At 36.4% G+C, this 17,985-nt stretch overlaps 1 protein-coding gene across 1 annotated transcript; it reads right to left on the bottom strand.

The window, feature by feature from the left end:
* Positions 1-889: 889 nt before the first annotated feature.
* Positions 890-17,440, bottom strand: LOC137031804 (protein NLRC3-like). The gene is made up of 7 exons (XM_067403074.1): positions 17,164-17,440; positions 15,417-15,588; positions 5,309-7,174; positions 4,978-5,151; positions 4,710-4,883; positions 3,991-4,037; positions 890-3,569 (listed from the first exon to the last, which is right to left on the bottom strand). Exons 2-7 carry the CDS (start codon positions 15,557-15,559, stop codon positions 3,040-3,042), a joined length of 2,934 nt encoding a protein of 977 aa, XP_067259175.1. The 5' UTR covers positions 15,560-15,588; positions 17,164-17,440; the 3' UTR covers positions 890-3,039.
* Positions 17,441-17,985: the final 545 nt, after the last annotated feature.

The raw sequence follows: 17,985 nt of genomic DNA, 5'->3' as shown, positions 1-17,985 counted from the left end.
ATTGACTGACCAAATGTTTTGACAAAACCAATCCATTGATCCAATGTGGAGAAACACATTGACTTAACAATTGCTGACAATCCAGCAGGATGAAAGTGAGTCTGTGGATCCTCTGAAACAGTGAGGACATCTACAGTAGCTTTTATAAGATCACATGAAGAGCCAGACTTTCTACAGACCATCACCTTTGATTCACTGAAGTCTGCACTGAAACACACAATAACAACATTTGATACCCGATACCTGTGACCTGCATTCAAACCATTCAGAGGAGTGACACATATCAGGATAGCAAAACAACTAATGAAGAAGTAATGAAACATTAACCTTATTTCCATAAACATTATTTCCCCTTTTGATAAATAAATTATAATTTATATTTAATAAATAAAATATAAAAGCTCAATTACTTCAAATGGATCAACATAATCTCTCCTGTCTAACAGAGAGTGTAAGAAGCATTATTCTGTGATAGTTCATCATGACTGTGTGAGCCTTCACAAAATATTGTGAAGGGTTCAGTAATTCATTCATTTAGTGTAACCGGTGGATCATGGCAAGTTTGACGGAGCTGGAGTTCACGAAACCAGTTAGAAGAAACTACAACTTCGTTGCATTGTGTAGATATTGAGTGGCATTGGTCACTTAAACACGGGGCAACAGGATTTTGTGAGTGCCTTAAATGTCCTGTCTATCCCAAAAACAAAAACATACAATATGATCACCCACATTTAGATAAAAGATAAAAAATATAACTCAAATAGTAAAATTACAAAAACTAATAACAGTTAATAAAAATCACATTATAAACATGAGTTAAAGGGTTAGTTCATCCAAAAAAGACCTTCGTTCATCTTCAGAACACAAATTAAGATATTTTTGATGAAATCCGAGAAGTATATGCCTCATCCATAGACAGAAAAATGAAACACTTTCAGGATTACCTCTGGAGGTCGGCTCATTATCGGCCGCCGCTGCACGTTAGCAGCACGACACATGCGTGTGATGATGAAATTCTCCCTTTTTTGCAGTTTTGCATGAGGATGTCCAAATTTATTACATATATTTATTTATTTATTTATTTAATAATTTAAAACAAAACCAAAATTTTTGACTCTTCTTGCTATAGTTTTGGAGTTAAAAGTCATTTTATTTGTGTAACTCAGAAAATAAACTCTGAAAATACCCATGAGGGGTTAAAGGGAAACACTCACACATAGACAGCTATACCAGGTAGCAGATATGAACATGAATTTGTATTAATTCTACTCATTATATTTAACAGTATAATTTCTATATCAGTTACATTAGCAATATGACAGAACATCTGACCAATCACATCTCTTATTTGCACCTGTGGAAGTTGCCCTCTAGAGCTCATTGAAGGGAAACCTTGTCGATGAGCTGAACACCACTGTCTTCAATAGAGTGAAACACAGCCAGAGTCTAGTGCTCTATATTTAATTGCCAATGATCAATATCCCTGTGAAATGCAGAATTTGATTCATTCATTTTCTTGCAACTGTGACTTTGTATTTCATAATTTGGGAATTTATTTCTGGTAATTGTGACTTTATATCATACAATGTTACTTTAAATCTCAAATCTGCAACTACTTTTTACACTGCAAATTTATATTACAATGTGACTTATTTTCAAAAAGCGATCTCATACATTACAATGTGACTATAGCTCATAACTGAAACTTTATTATTTGCACTTGTGACTATTAATTGATGTCACAATTGTGAAACAGTTGCAATGGAAAGATTTGAAATCTCAATTAGAGGTCTACAAAGAAGACCCGAGACCCGAGGACCTGGGACCTGACCCGGGACCCGTACGGGTTCGGGACTATATTTTAAATGGTCAGCCGGGTCCGGGTCGGGTCCTAATCTATTACTTCGGTTCCCGGGTCTGATTAACATTGTGTGTATACCTGAGCCGATTTGATTCGGAGATCACCCGGCCGTGTTGGGAGTCAGTCAGCGCTGTGCGTGTTTTGTAACTTGCAAAGTATGAGCCGGGAAATAAGGTGAAAAAACACGAGTGACCCCAGCCATCAGAAGCAGAGTGGGCGGAGTTAATGCAAGCGAACGGTGATCATCGAGTTTTACTATTCCTATCGTGTGCAACAGTAATGCAAAAAAACTTCAAATCTCAAGAACTGCTTGTAGCCTTGCACATTCGCATTTAAATAACATAGCCTATTTCAAATCATTAACAAAATATGAACTATCACACGAATGTTTTCTGTGGCGCTTAAAGCTCAGGCTATGTTTCAGGTTGCTCCAGCTAACGCGCATGTCTCATGCGAGCGCACTTTCTTTCTCCTGTTTTTATAATAACATTATGCCGTCTTGTTATATCTAAAGTTTTGGTCAGACTCGGCTCAGAAAGCACAGAAATGACCGCAATTAAGTAACAGCGGCCATATCACTGAACAAGCAATCGTTATTATAGTTAAAAAAAGGGCAAACAGTCAAAGTTATTTTATTATGTGAGTTGACTCGAGTCTCGAGATACAATTAAATAATGCAAAACTGCAAAGTCGCATTTGTCATCGTGACAGCAAGTGAACTTTTAAAGCTGGAATAATGAGTGGATTAAGCATTTCAATCGGCAAGAGAGGAATGAACTTTCTTGGCAAGTGCATCACAGTCAGGTACAAGGGAGAAAGCTATAGCCTACTAATATTAGGTAAGACAACACGTTTTATTTTCGCAACTTGCTTATTGACTTATTAATAGCAATTTGCTGTGGAATAGACCTATGTGCCGATCGGGTCCAGACGGGTCCGGTCGGGTTCGGGTCCAGCTTAGACGGGTCCGGGTAGTACATTTATGACATTTCTCGGTTCTGCACGGGTTCGGGTCCAACTTTCAAAATAATAGTCGGGCCGGTCGGTTCCGTGTAGCACATTTACGGGTCTCTTCGGGTTCGGGTATGAATTTTTGGACCCGTGAAGACCTCTAATCTCAATAACATTTATGTTTTGTTTTTCTCTGAGGTGGAAATGTGTTTTCTCAAAGGAGGATGTTAAATCTGACACAGAGACACTGAAGAATCAGGATAAACCCCAAATCCAGCATAGAGGTGTTCAGTGAATGTAGTGCTGAATGTGTAAATGTGTGTGAGTGTGTGTGTGTCAGAGACGCTGTAGAAGGACAGAGTGCCGGCCAACACGTCCAGAAAGATGCCTATTCTACTAGAGCGGGCTGAAGGGCCAGATACATCAGTGCTCTGATTATTGTACCAGACAGTATAATTCTTATCAGAACAGTACATACTCCAGGACTGTTCATTGAGTCCAAACCAACAGTCAATCCCACTTTTCCTGCTGATTCCTTTATATGCCACAGCTACATGGCCGGATCCACTCCATTTAACCTCCCAGTAACAGCGTCCAGTCAGACTCTCTCTACACAAAACCTGCTCCTGGCTCTCGAATCTCTCTGGATGCTCAGGATACGGCTGATGCTCCTTTACAAATGTTGTTTTTCTGTTCTCTTCAGACAGGATGAGTTGAGTGTGAGCTGTGTTTGGATCCAGTGTGAGATCACAGGCATCTGAACACAAGAAGAGAGAGGAGAACACCAATGACATTGTTAAATATACACAGGTGTGTGTGTGTGTGTGTGTGTGTGTGTGTGTGTGTGTGTGTGTGTGTGTGTGTACCTGGTAAACCCTACATTATATCCCCTTAAAGAGTAATAACTGTAATAACTAGTAATAACTGTAATTTTTGTTGGGACATTTTTGGCCTCTATGAGGAAAAAAGCTTATAAATCATACCTATGTATGTATATATGTATGTATGTATTTTTCTTTCAATGATTGGTAGAATATACAGTTGGTAGAAATCATTATCCATTTGGAATGTTCTCATAATGATAGGTATACCAGTATGTGTGTGTGTGTGTGTGTGTGTTTAGAGAGAGAGAGAGAGAGAGAGAGAGAACGAAAGAAAGAGAGAAAGACAGGACTTACATTTTTGCAATCCTGGTCTGATCCTGATATCTCCTCCATGGTCCAAACTATACACACACACACACACAGACACACACACATTATATGATATGTGGGAAGATTGTTATAATTGCAAATAAAATTGTGAGTTTTGTGGCTTTTAATCCGATCTGTTTTAATCCACATTATGACAAACAAGTTTAATTTAGGCTTTTAATAAAATTTAGTTTTATAAACACTGGTCAATGCACATACAAAGAGTGCATCACGTCCCTTAAAAAGAACTAAGAGTTTTAGCATAAAACCTATTGACAAACTGATACAAAAAAAAAATCGACCTACAAATGCAATCGTTTGGAGGCTATACATATTAGCACAACACTGGCCAATCATTCAGGCAAAAGACAGCATTTAGTCTCAAAAAACAATAAATTGCCTCAATACATACACAGACTTTCCACTATACAAACTAAACTCTCTTGAATCCTAGTAGGACTTGAAAAATAGATGGGTTGTAGTAATTTGTTTTTTCTACAAGTTAATTTGTATTAGTCCTCAAGTTTTACACCCTCAAAATTTGACTGTTCAAAGTTTTTTCTTATGAGAGATTTATGGATAAAGCCGGTTAAAAAAGTAATGATACCATTAAAAAATAATCCACTAGCAATTTGTTAACAAAAGATCCCTCTTAGGTGACCTCAATCACATATTGATATTTGAGTCATTGCTGCTAAACATACTTGAGTATCTGCAGAGAGCAGTTTGGATCCTTCAGTTTGTCGTTGAGCAGCTGAACTCCTGATTCTCCTGGGTGATTGTAGCTCAGATCTAGCTCTCTCAGGTGTGAGGGGTTTGAACTCAGAGCTGAAGACACATAACCACAGCCTTCCTCTGTCACCATACAGCCTGACAACCTACGGAGGAACACACACAGTCAGATCATCTACAGACACACATCAACACTATGACCGGCTAACAGAACATTATGCCTTATATATTCTTAAATACCTGAGTATCTCCAGCTGACATTTTGGACTCTTCAGACCATCAGAAAACAGCTTCACTCCTGAATCCTGCAGATCATTGTTACTCAGATCCAGCTCTTTCAGGACAGAGTGTGAGGATTGAAGAGCTAATGACACAATTTCACAATCCTGACCAGTGAGATTACAGCCAGCTAGACTGAAAGAGAGTAAAACACATTAAAATTGCCATACCTGTATTGCCATATCTTTTTATTTATTTTTTTTTATTATTATTTTTTTTTTTTTTGCAAACAACATTCAAATTAAATGCCTAAGTCACAATTTAAGACATTAAGACATGATTTAACACTCACAGGGCTTTTGTGCAGTTGATCACAGCTGGTATCAGTCTTCTTCTACCCTCATCTGATGTGTTGTATTTCTTGAGGTCCAGCTCATCCAGCACCTCTTCTGACATCTGAAGCATGTAGGAGATTGTCGAGCAGTGAGCAGGAGAGAGTTTCTTCTCTGAGAGTTTGTCTGATTTCACAAATGCCTGAATCTCTGTGGACAGAGTCTGATCTTTCACTTCCAGCAGACAGATAAACAGATTGATGGATCTTTCAGTGGAGAGTTTCAGTGGATGTTCATCTTTGATCTTCTCTTTAATGTACTGTGTGGTTCTTCTGATGCTCTCTGAGCTCTTCTCTGTGTGTGTCAGTAGATCCTGTAAGAGTATCTGATTGGACTCCAGTGAGATGCCCAGCAGGAACCGCAGAAACAGATCCAGGTGTCCATTTTCACTCTTAAGAGCTTTATCTGTTGCATCCCTATGCAGATTATGTATCACATCACAAAACTGTAATATGTCAAAATTTTTGATTACATAATAATAAAATGCATAGAAAGCAGCGAAAAACTCCTGAACGCTCAAATGAATGAAACTGTATATTTTCCTCTGATGAATCACAGATTCCTCCTTAAAGATCTCAGTGCAAATCCCAGAAAACACTGAGGCGTCAGTGACATCTATGCCACTCTCTCTCAGGTCCTCCTCATAGAACATCACATTGCCCTTCATCAGCTGTTTGAAAGCCACTTCAGCAAGTTTCACAATCACTTCTCTGTTGGACTTCAGGAGTTTTTCTGGATCTCTTTCTTCATACTTCTGATTCCTCATGTTGATCTGAATCAGCAGGAAGTGGATGTACATTTCAGTCAGAGTTTGAGGGATTTCTGCACTCAGATCTTCTTTCAGGAGCTTCTGAAGCACAGTGGATGAGATCCAGCAGAAGACGGGTATGTGGCACATGATGTGGAGGCTTCTTGCTCTTCTGATGTGTGAGATGATTCTGCTGGCTTGCTGTTCATTACTAATTCTCTTCCTGAAATATTTATCTTTCTGAGGTTCATTGAATCCCTGAATTTCTGTCAGACGGTGGATGTATTCAGAGGGGATCTGTTTGGCTGCTGCTGGTCTGGAGGTGATCCAGATGAGAGCAGAGGGAAACAGCTCTCCTTTCATGAGGTTTGACATCAACACACCCACTGATGAAGTCTCAGTCACATCAGAAACTTTCTGAGAATCTGAAAACAGTGTGATTCTGCTTTCATCCAGACCATCAAAGACTAATACAACTTTACTCTCCTCGTAACTCTTTGAGTCCAGATCTTGAAGTTCAGGGTGAAAGTCCAGCAGAAGTCTGTGAAGACTGTACTGATGATCTCGGATCAAGTTCAGCTCTCGAAATGGAAGCACAAACATGAAATCTACATCCTGATTGGCTTTTCCCTCGGCCCAGTCCAGAATGAACTTCTGCACAGAGACGGTTTTTCCGATTCCAGCGATGCCTTTAGTAAGAACAGTCCTGATTTGGTCTTTCTCCTCACATCCTGGTGCAGGTGATGCTTTAAAGATGTCATTGCAGTTGATTGGAGTGTCTTGTGAGTGTTGTGTTTTAGCTGTCTTCTCCATCTGTAAGACCTCATGTTCTTCATTTACTCCTTCTCTCTCTCCCTCTATAACGTAGAGCTGTGTGTAGATCCTGTTCAGGAGGGTTTCATTCTCTTGGAGTTTGGTTCCCTCAAATAATCTCTCATACTTGTTCTTTATGAAGGTTTTGTGCTGGTCTTTGACTCTCTGCAGGTCTCCAGTCTCCAGTGTGTGTATCTGCAGGACTGCTTCAGTTTTGTGTTGCCTGATATGTATATGATAGTGGGATGAAGTGGATGGCACAGATCTGACCACAACATAAAAAAGACACAACTGTAACGTCTGGAACAATCAGCCACACAATTATTCATTGTATTTGATGAATTACCCATAAACTCACTCTCACTATCAAAGTTCTCTGAACTCATCCCCCTAAAACTGTAACCAGCATCCCAATGTTGCTAGCACACAGGCCAACCTAGGTGTCCTGTTACAGTTATATGGTACTTTTATGATCCAGAAGAATTCTGGAGAGACTAGTGACTCATTCTTCCTAAGAAGGACGAATAAACTCTCTTAATCCTATGTATTCTCTATATAACCACTTGGGAAATGTATAAACATGTATCCAATTTTCCCATCTCATGACTTTCCTTTTATAGGCTTTATTCTATGTATTAATTCTCTCTTTTGAACTATTTTGGTATTAATGTTCCATAGTTGCAAATGTATAGTTAACTGAGATCACATTGGCAGCATGCTTGGTATCTACGGACTCCAACTTTCATTTCCTATTTGGTAATTTATGTTACATGTTACTAACTCTGTGACACATTAGTATTATAAGAATCTAGAGGGTTCTTCTCTCAAACATCCAATCCAGTGTCTTATGCTAATATCTTGCTACAGAACAAAGACTCTTAAAACTTCCCTCCGAGGGGGCAACTCCTTATTGGCTCAGACACCTCAAGAGGGTGTGACATCTTCACCCCTTATATTTACTGATCACAAGACCAAGCCTTCTCTTCCTGCTCTTCCTCCTCTTCTTCCTTTTTTTACTGACAAATGCTGACGTCAAGATGATGCTGTAAGAAGCTAGAAGCTTCTAAGGAACCCCAAGCTTGTGCCAGGCCTCGGCCTAGACCTTCCATTCACCAAAGATCCTCTGAATCCAACTGGTTCTCTTTCATCAAGACAATATCAGCAAAGATTCAACGGGAGCCTCCACAAATTGCATCAGGACAGTTTTAATTCAACTTGGAGAGACATGCAAGTATCAAACTTAGTCTCATTATCGGATACATTGAGTATCCTTACCCCTTTTAAAGAAGGGCCTGTTAAAACTAAACTGATGGTTTGCTCAAGGCTGTTGATCTGCTGAATGTCCAACAATGCTGTAACTTCTTGCTTTCCTGTACTCTGCTTTAGCTCTCTCTCTCTCTCTTGGTAAACTGTATGCATGTATGTGTGTGAATGTTAGAGTAGTTTAAGTGTTTAGTCTAGTTAATAAAGTCTTGTTCATGTCACATGTAAGGTTGTCCGTGTTTTGCGCTCATATACGGGAGTCCCTATTCATGTCGGTCTTGACTACAGGCTTTTAGTAGAATAAGATTGTTATTTCCCATAACCTGGAAATGAACATTTCTTAGAATTAATAAACAATTAACACTGTGTGTTCATTGAACAACAGGTTAATTGATTGTAATATTAATATTATTACATAATAAAGGGGGAGGTTGCCGCTTGGTTCTAACCCGACCATGTATGATTTTTTTTTTTCTCATTAAAACCAATGATGTTCATCCTGTGATTGTATATCAAGAGCAGGGAAACGTTTATGTGTAGCTATTTTGTTTTGTGATTTCAACCTAACAAATAGAGAGTCTCTGCAACAGAGCGATAGATTGAAGCGCTCGTCCGTGTGAACACTGCGCAGTGTGCACGAGCGCCAAGAGAACGACAACGAGCACTCAACATGATTTCAAAAACGACACATTCTAGCGCCAGATCGCCTATTATTAACTCAAACTGATAATCAACTAGAGGGGGTTTTTTGTATTACATATCCGTGCCGCGAGAGGTTTCAAAAAGTGGTCGGGACAATATCGATCCTTTCAAAAAGTAGTAGGGACATGTCCCACCCGCGAATTACGCCTATATTATGGCTGTTTGAGGAGTTGTTTAATCATCTTCTGCTGCCAGGAAATTACCTTTTTTACGGGATATTTTTATTTAATTTTTAATAAAATACAGTGTATAACCATAATTTTACATTAAAAAGCTAAATAAAATACAGAAGATTTTATGTAAAATTATGGTTATAAACTGTATTTTATTTAAAAAAAAATCCCCTAAAAAACGGTTATTTTCTGGCAGCAGGGGCGCCAGAAAAATACTGTAAAATGGCGGAAAATAAATGTCTTATTAAATGTCTTAAAATAACCGTTATTTTATTGTAATTTTTAATAAAATACAGTTTATAACCATAATTTTACATTAAAAAGCTAAAGAAAATATAGAAGATTTTATGTAAAATTATGGTTATAAACTGTATTTTATTAAAAACGGTCATTTTCTGGCAGCAGGGGCACCAGAAAAATACCTTAAATTAACGGAAAATAAATGTCTTATTAATTGTCTTAAAATAACAGTTATTTTCCCTTATTTTATGGTATTTTTCTGGCGTCCCTGCTGCCAGAAAATGGACGTCTTTTTACGGGATTTTCTAACTTAAATTTTAATAAAATACAGTTTATAACCATAATTTTACATTAAAAAGTTAAAGAAAATACAGATGATTTTATGTAAAATTATGGTTATAAACTGTATTTTATTAGAAATTAAATAGTTTATAACCATAATTTTATATTAAAAATCTAAAGAAAATACAGAAGTTTTTATGTAAAATTATGGTTATAAACTGTTTTTTATTAAAAATTAAATAGTTTATAGCCATAATTTTTCATTAAAAAGCTAAAGAAAATACAGAAGATTTAAAAACGTCTGTATTTTCTTTAGCTTTTTAATGTTTAATGCAGGACATTTACTTAAGACATTAAAAACAATAAAATTCCCTATAAATAAGGTTAAATGCTGCTATATACAAATAATCAGTCTTAACTGCAAAAGAATGTTTGTTATTAGTTTATTTTATAAAGAGCCAAAAACAGTTTTAAAACTAGTAATTTAAACTAGTAGTTTCAACTACAGCAAAACTTAATATACAGAAACAACAAAGAAAACAAAAGTTACAGTGGAATAATAATTAAACAGTCTGCCTTCAAAACCTGACCACTGGTCGACAGATGAATTACAAGGAGCCATTAAAAAACAAACAATTAATCAAAGCAGGAAAGAGTGAGTGTTCTTAAAGTCTGTGTGACACTGATGAAGATTTCTGTGCAAGTGAATGGGGGGAGATTGAAGAATGTTCTCCATGTTTGTCTTCTAGTCATAGTCTGCAGTTTCAGTTCAGAGTGTAAGAACCTTTCCAATAAGGGTGTCAAACTCAGAGATGGAGCTAAACTCTGCAGGACATTGGCCCTACAGAAACTAAACACACCTGAACCAGCTAATCAATGTCTTTAGGATTGCTAGAAACTTCCAAGGTGTTCTGGAGCGAGTTGGAGCACTTTGCAGGACAGTGACCCCCAGGAGCAGAGTTTGAGACACATGCTGTGGACTGAACTATATCTGCTTTTGATCCCTTGGGGTTTATCTTGAAAAGGCATCTGTCAAGCAAACAACATGAGTAATGAAACACACTCTACTATAGAACTCTTTTAATAAATTAACAGTAAAAATATCAGAATAGTGGAAACGGACACAAAGCATGTTTGTGGAGGGAATTTGCAAGAGTGAATGCCAGAGGGTCTACGTCTACATTAACCCAGATACTTTTGCATATTTCTCTTTATGTTTTGGCCTTCCTTTCACACTGAGTCCTGAGAAAACATGATCATTTCTTACGTTTAACGGCATGTGCAGGAAGATGATTTAAGAGTCTTCCGACATCTCAGTGTGAAAGAGAAACTTTTGGAAAATGCTGGAACAATAATGTGGTCTAAGAACATCTCAAAATTAAAACAAAGTTTTCAAATGTGTCTGGATTAATGTAGATAGAGAGAGTAGATAGATAATGTAGAGAGAGAGTTTCATAACTGTTTTGATGTATGAAATTAACTGCTGGTTTCGTACCTCTGAAAGAGATCCAGCGTTGCTCCTTGGCCTATATTTCAGTCTAAGCTTAAGTTTTATGAAATTGAATTACATTCAAATTTTTCATCCTTTTGGATTACATAGTTTTTACATAAACAAACTAATAAACTTAATGTGATTCATATTTGTAAGTCATATGTAAATGAAATAGGTAAGATTTATCTAACAGTATGAGGAAAAATGCCACCATCGTGGTTTGCTTTAGTTGAGCTCTTGACCCTTAACTGTTTTATAATAGATTTTGTTTGGGCTGTTATAATTGAGTTATAACAGCTAGTCAAGCAAAGAGAAAAGATGATCAGGTGGTGTTGGTTATGTTAACATGTAATCATTGTTTGACCTGAATCACTGAACTCATTTAGAGTTAGATTCACATTATTGATTACAGCAGCACTGTGATTCTACAGCAGAAGATCAGCTTTATCAATATAATCTGAAAGATTTAACTAAAGTTGTTCTGATTTAAAAAAAAAATAAATAAAAATTCCTTCATTGAGAGACACAGACATCAAGAATCAGCCCGTGAATCTCAACAGTGGTGACCATCAAAAACCATGTTGCAGTGCATTCTGGGAGCCACCAATCAAAATTCATCCATGGCTCCCATCATGCATTGCTGCATGAATAAATTATGAGCTGAATTTTCTTAGTTGTTTGCTTTTATTGTCACTATTTTTTGCTGTTTTTATGTGACTTTTTAGTAGCTTGTTTTCTAATGTTCAGAGTTGATCTGTTGATCAGAATATGTTGCTTGTTACCGTCATTGAGATTCACAGGCTGATTCTTGATGTCTGTGTGTGCCTAAGAGAAATTTTTTTATTTTTTTTTACTCAGAACAACTTTTTTGAAATCCTTCAGATCATATTGATAAAGCTGATCTTCTGCTGTAGAATCACAGTTCTGCTGTAATCAATAATGTAAATCTAACTCCGAGATTGGGCTTTAAATGAGTTCAGTGATTCAGGTCAAATGATGATTAAGTGCAAACATAACCAACATCACCTGATCATCTTTTCTCTTTGTTTGACTAGCTGTTACAACAGCTCAAACAAAATTTAATATGAAATAGTCAATGGTCAAGAGCCCAAATAAAGCAAACCCTCATCTCCACAATGGTGGCTTAAAAATTGTGATTTTCTCCTTTGGTGATTCTGCTTGTTATCATCAGGTGTCTTCAATAATGCTCAATCATCACTCAATTTTTCACTTCATTATCTCATAAACTCTGACACTGCTTCAATAGTACTTTAACTCAGTAGTGCACAAACACATGACATACTATTAGATAAATTTCATTTACATATGACTTACGAATATGAATCACGTTAAGTTTATTAGTTTGTTTATGTAAAAACTATGTGATCCAAATGGATGGAAAATTTGAATGTAATTCAATTACATAAAACTTAAGTTTAGCCTGAAATATTTTTTGAGTGAACATATAATAATAGAGAGAAGTTATTTTACCTGCTTATTTTCGCTTGACGTCCACGAACACCAGCAATCCTAACGGTCGAGTGACTCCAGTCAGCTCCGCTGCTCCACCGTGTGCTTTGAAGAGACTGTATCCTTGCGCTGGGCGGGAATTCCTTCATTTCGCCATTTAAACTCTACATTGTTGAAATGTCCTCGTATTTCAACAAAGAATGTATGATTATATTATATTACGAGATGATATTAGGAAAAGAAATTTGTTACGAAATGAAACATTGAACGCAGCAGAACTACTTTGAAAAGCGGAACAGTCAGAGTAGTGATTAAGTCCAATAAAAAAACGGAAATTTTATGGGGTTTTTTTCACAGTTACATGTTTTTCCACATTATTTTACAGCGGATATATAAATTTACATTATATTTCTGTGATTTTACAGAATATTCAAAATACAGAAAAAATCTGTAAAATATTAATCCACATTTTATGTAAAATTACACATTATTCTGTAAAAATACAGAACATTTCTTTTAAAAAACAGAAATTTAATGTAATACTAAAATACATGCAATTCCCTGTAAATTTAATAGTGGAAATTAAATTACAGCAAATATCAGTAAAACAACAGGCATTTCAGTGTATAATGACAAAACGGGAAAAATCTGTAAAAAAAAAATACAGACCATTACCTGTAAATTTACATTTATTTTTTACAGTGTAGTTTCTTATTGGCATGCATATTAGGCTACTATAATATTGGATATGTATTAGTACTTATTAAGCTGGGTAATAGACAGTCAGAGATTTGCTTGAAAAAAAAAATGAGTGAGAATAACATCATTAGGACAAAAAGTAGATTTTAGTTGTTTTTAGATAAAAGTAGATTTTAGTATCTTTTAGAGCTGATGAGGTGGTGGGTTCTAACTCCCTACACTCAAAATGGACACAGGAAGATCAGATGGATCATATTCATTTGAATAATCTGGGAACACTGATCAGTGATATGGATAAAAAAAATGAGTGTGATTAGTAAAATGGTCTAATTTACATTATAATAAAGGTTTAAAACTTATGAGGATTCTGCTCTCCATTTGAGGGGTTTGTCTGCCTCAAGGCCTCTGGTGAGAAAAAATTCCTGCCCAAAAAAAGTGTGAGCCTTGGGTAATGGGATCTTGCCCTACCAAAATTCTACAACTTAGATTTAAATATTTCTTTGTTCTCAGTATTTAAAGGAAACTGGCAAGATATTTATTGGGTTTATAGAAATGTATAAAAAAATACAGCATAGTGTTGCGTGAGTCTCTCAAGAGAGAGTTTGAGTCTCTACACACAAAAACACTCACAAACTACTATTGGTACATGTATGTCACTCTTAGATTCAAAACATTTTAAATAAAGAGATTTTCACTGCAACAGCAACTATGCAATCACCATCTGTTAAATAAAACAACATGCAGCATATCATCAATTTTTCTTGATCTCCTGAACTTAAGCAAAGGTTCTACTCTTCAGCACAATAGTGACCCACACAACTCAATTTTACAGTAAACTACTGGCAACAGTGTTGTCACTAACAGTTTCTTTTTGCCACTAACAGTTTTTTGACAGTTTCTTACTGTTAAAATACATTTTGTGGGTGTGTCTTTTATCTTACACCTTTAACCCTTTCAACCCCACAGGAACATCCTAGTGTCCACACTACAGAGTAAAAGTAACATTGATGCTGTTGCAGTGAGATAATTAAGTTAATATGTAAAAGATGATTGAGCATTAATGATGAACACCTGCTGTTAACAAGCAGAACTACTGAAGAGAGGAACAAAAACGAAAAAAAAATGTCTTCCAGTCGTTACACATTATTGCACTTATTACTGACCAGTTGAACTTTATTTCTATATAATATCTTATTGAGAATTAACAGAAGTTTAGATATTGATGTTTTTTCGAAAATGTTTGGTTTGATGTCACCATTGAGGAGATCAGCATTTGCTTTAGTTGAGCTCTTTACCAATGACTTTTTATACATCAGTTTTTGTTTTTTTTCTCTGGCTGCTTAAACTGTTTTTGCAAGCCACATTTGTTATATCAGAAACAAATGTGGAAAAAAAGTTGCTGATAGTTATGTGTTGATGAAGACATAAACATAACATAGTCTCTTGACTCATTTAACTCATACTGTGTTTAATCCCTTGTGTTACATAAAATTTTACATTATCAGCACTGTGAAGCCACAGCAAGAGTTCCAACAGCAATCTGTTTTTTTTTGTTTGTTTTTTTTTAAACACCATGCACATAAAGTAAAAGTAAAAGCTGCATCATTATGTAGACACACAGATATCAAAAGCAGCAGATCATTCTAAACAATGGTAGCAGTAAAAAAAGTAAATATACATCAGGTTTAAATGCACACTCACTCGCAGAAAGTTTTTATTGACCAACATTTTGTTGTTTTCACAACAAACATAAAACTTGATCAACTTCATGTTGACTTTTTCCTCCCATAACAAATGTATTTTATAAACACTCAGTTACTGCAGCTGGAGAAATCTAATGTTAAAGAGTCAAAAGCTCAACTAAAGCAGACACTGGTCACCATGATGGTGACTGAAGTCAGTTGTAGTTCGTGTGTTTCTGCTCGTCTCTTCTCTTTTTTCTGGTCTTGTTTCTCTGTCCTTCAGTGATTCTGCTTATCAGGTGTTCATCAGTGTCTGAATTCCCTCACTTCTTTTCATTCACTCTGTCAAGTGGACTATATTAGTGAACTAATGTAGGGAATAGTGAATGAGGGTATAGAGTGTGATTTAGAACACAACCCAACATGTTGCTCCAGGTAGCTTTAATGCACTGTAAATTCATTTGAAAGCATCTGCCAAATGCATACATGGGTATCTTACTGTACCTGGGGTCAGAGGTCACGTCTCCATCACTGAAAATAATGGGGTTGCGCATGGACTGGTCACTCTTCATTGACACACAGCTGGATCCTGCACCATACTCTTCTTTCTCCTTCCTGTCCTTCTTTGTCTCCTCACAGTGATGCATGTTGGATGTTTGTTCCCCAACTCTTTCTCCTGATTTAAGACATTTATCTGCTAATTACCTTCAAAAGGGCAATAAAAACAAACGTACAGTAACAACAATCTGTCACGAATACGGTTTCTGTGGCTCCCTCCGATCGCCACCTGAGGGCACCCTCGCCCGAATACTAACCTATCTGGACTACAATTCCCAACCACGTACCTGGACTGATTACACACACACCTGTTCCATATCTTCCCCGGACTATTTAAGACTGCCATTCCCCATCATGCTTCGCGAAGTCTTGTTCTGCCTAGTCTGACATTTCTGAGCGTTTATCCTGTTGATTGATTACCCGTGTATTACCTTGGACTGTTTATTACCTCTGCCCCTGGACCGCTGCCTGCCTGTTTACCTCTGCCTGTCTTACTGGATTCTCCTGTCTTGTCTGCCGCCTGTCCTGACCCATTGCCTGGTACTGATTCTGATTACGTCTTGCCTCTGACACTGTTTCTGCTGTTCTCTGACCCCTGTCTGTACGACCACGATTATTGTTAATAAAAGCTGCACATGGATCTCTCTGAGTCTCCCGCCTCGTTACACAATCTCTCAGATTCAAGGAGTAAAAAAGTACTTTTTAAGCTCCATTGCTCTTTAAACACTTTTGAAGAAAGCTTTCATTTTGTGTCCATCATTCAGCCTGTTTTTAAGTGTATCCTTCAATCCTTAGCACAGATTCCAATTCACAAAAAAATTATTTTGAAAAAAAAAAATGGATTAGCACTGTGCTCACCTGAGTTCATCATGAGATTTAAGACAAAAAACAAAAAAAAAATTCAAAGATGAAGGCATCATTACGATTTGCAATGCAAAAAAATGTGTTCCTAGATAAAGGAATTATGTTTTGTTTGTTTTATTGTAAATCAATTACATAATGCTAAACTTCCATTATACAAACTACTGGTATATTTAATTTATTCAAAAGTAATATTTAAATAGTATTTTTGCACCGACACTGTAGGGCAGAAACCTCTATTAGTTCGCCATGTGCACTTACTAGACAGTCTCATTCTAGCCTTCATGCTGTCTTTGTGTATTACCTGAAATATTCTACTTCCTAAGTCATGTTCAAGTGTTGCTACACACATAAAATCCAGGTTTATTGTAGTTTATTTCAAATTCAGATAACATGCAATTATTCAGGTGTAAAGAAGTACAATATGTGCACAATCATTCATTAAGTGCCGGCATCTTAGAAGCCACTGGCACAAGCTGATCTGCTTAGTTACTGACATGTCACCATATGTTGTGGCTTCTCCATAGTGACTGATGAGTTGAGCAGCTAGATACTTACATAAAAATTTTATAAAATGCTTCAACCCATATATATATATATATATATATATATATATATATATATATATATATATATATATATATGACAAGTAAACATATTTAAAACATATTGTCAGTTTGTGAGTGGCATGTACCACTGAATGTTGTGTAATTCCAGTGCTACTGATCACCCAAAACACACGGAATCTATCATTGGGCATTACGAATACCGCATTAACAGTCGTATTTCTATTATAGCCAGCATTGTGATAAAGAATAACTTCAGAACTTACCACAACATGTACCGGAGTTAAAGTGTGTTTTGGTTCTGGCGTCTCTTCCGTGTTTTCTTTTACTTTTGTTTTCTGGTCACATACGCGGTGACTGGGGTGTGTTCCATTCTACCGTCAGTGCGAAGTGAACTTCACAGGGTTTTCCGCCATCTTAAATGAGATTCCAATCCGAAGGAAGCATAAGTTACGTGTTCGGTTCGAACTCCAAGGGTACTGCAAAAGGCATAGGGTAAGGGTACATCGATGGGATAGAGCACACCATCACAAGCAGAGAGCGGAATTTCACCACCTGTCATTACCTGCGCAGTACCACAATCGTCTACTGCAAGAATTTTACATTAAAGACACGCGGGAAAGGAACTATCATGATTATGTTTAAATAAGAAAAGTCACATCGTTAAATAATGTTTATTTCAATATTTAACATGCAACAGGCACTTAGCCAAGTTCAGCTTCATGTATGACTATTTATATTAAATAAATTAATAATACATTTATACACATTATATAGACCTGTTATATAGGTTTCATGAACTTATGGTAATTTATATAACATGTAGGCCTATATTATGTCATACCTTAAACTCCTCAAGTGGCATCTGTGTTTGATGATGTTTTTGCAAAGTGTTCCAAATTCATGCTTTTGTCATTCGACTTCAACAGATATCTCATGCTCAGGGAGTAGGGAGCAGTGAACACTACGTAGGTAGGGACCCTTATGCAAAGAAAATATATTTCCGTATGAATCAATATAGCCTAACAAATTATTTAACTGTATCTTGAAAATATACATAATAATATATTTTGTTAATATATTACTAT

This window comes from Chanodichthys erythropterus, chromosome 12, assembly GCF_024489055.1.
Source record: "Chanodichthys erythropterus isolate Z2021 chromosome 12, ASM2448905v1, whole genome shotgun sequence".
Taxonomy (NCBI): domain Eukaryota; kingdom Metazoa; phylum Chordata; class Actinopteri; order Cypriniformes; family Xenocyprididae; genus Chanodichthys; species Chanodichthys erythropterus.
The sequence above is the reverse complement of the archived record's forward strand: the minus strand, read 5'-3'. Positions and strand labels throughout refer to the sequence as shown.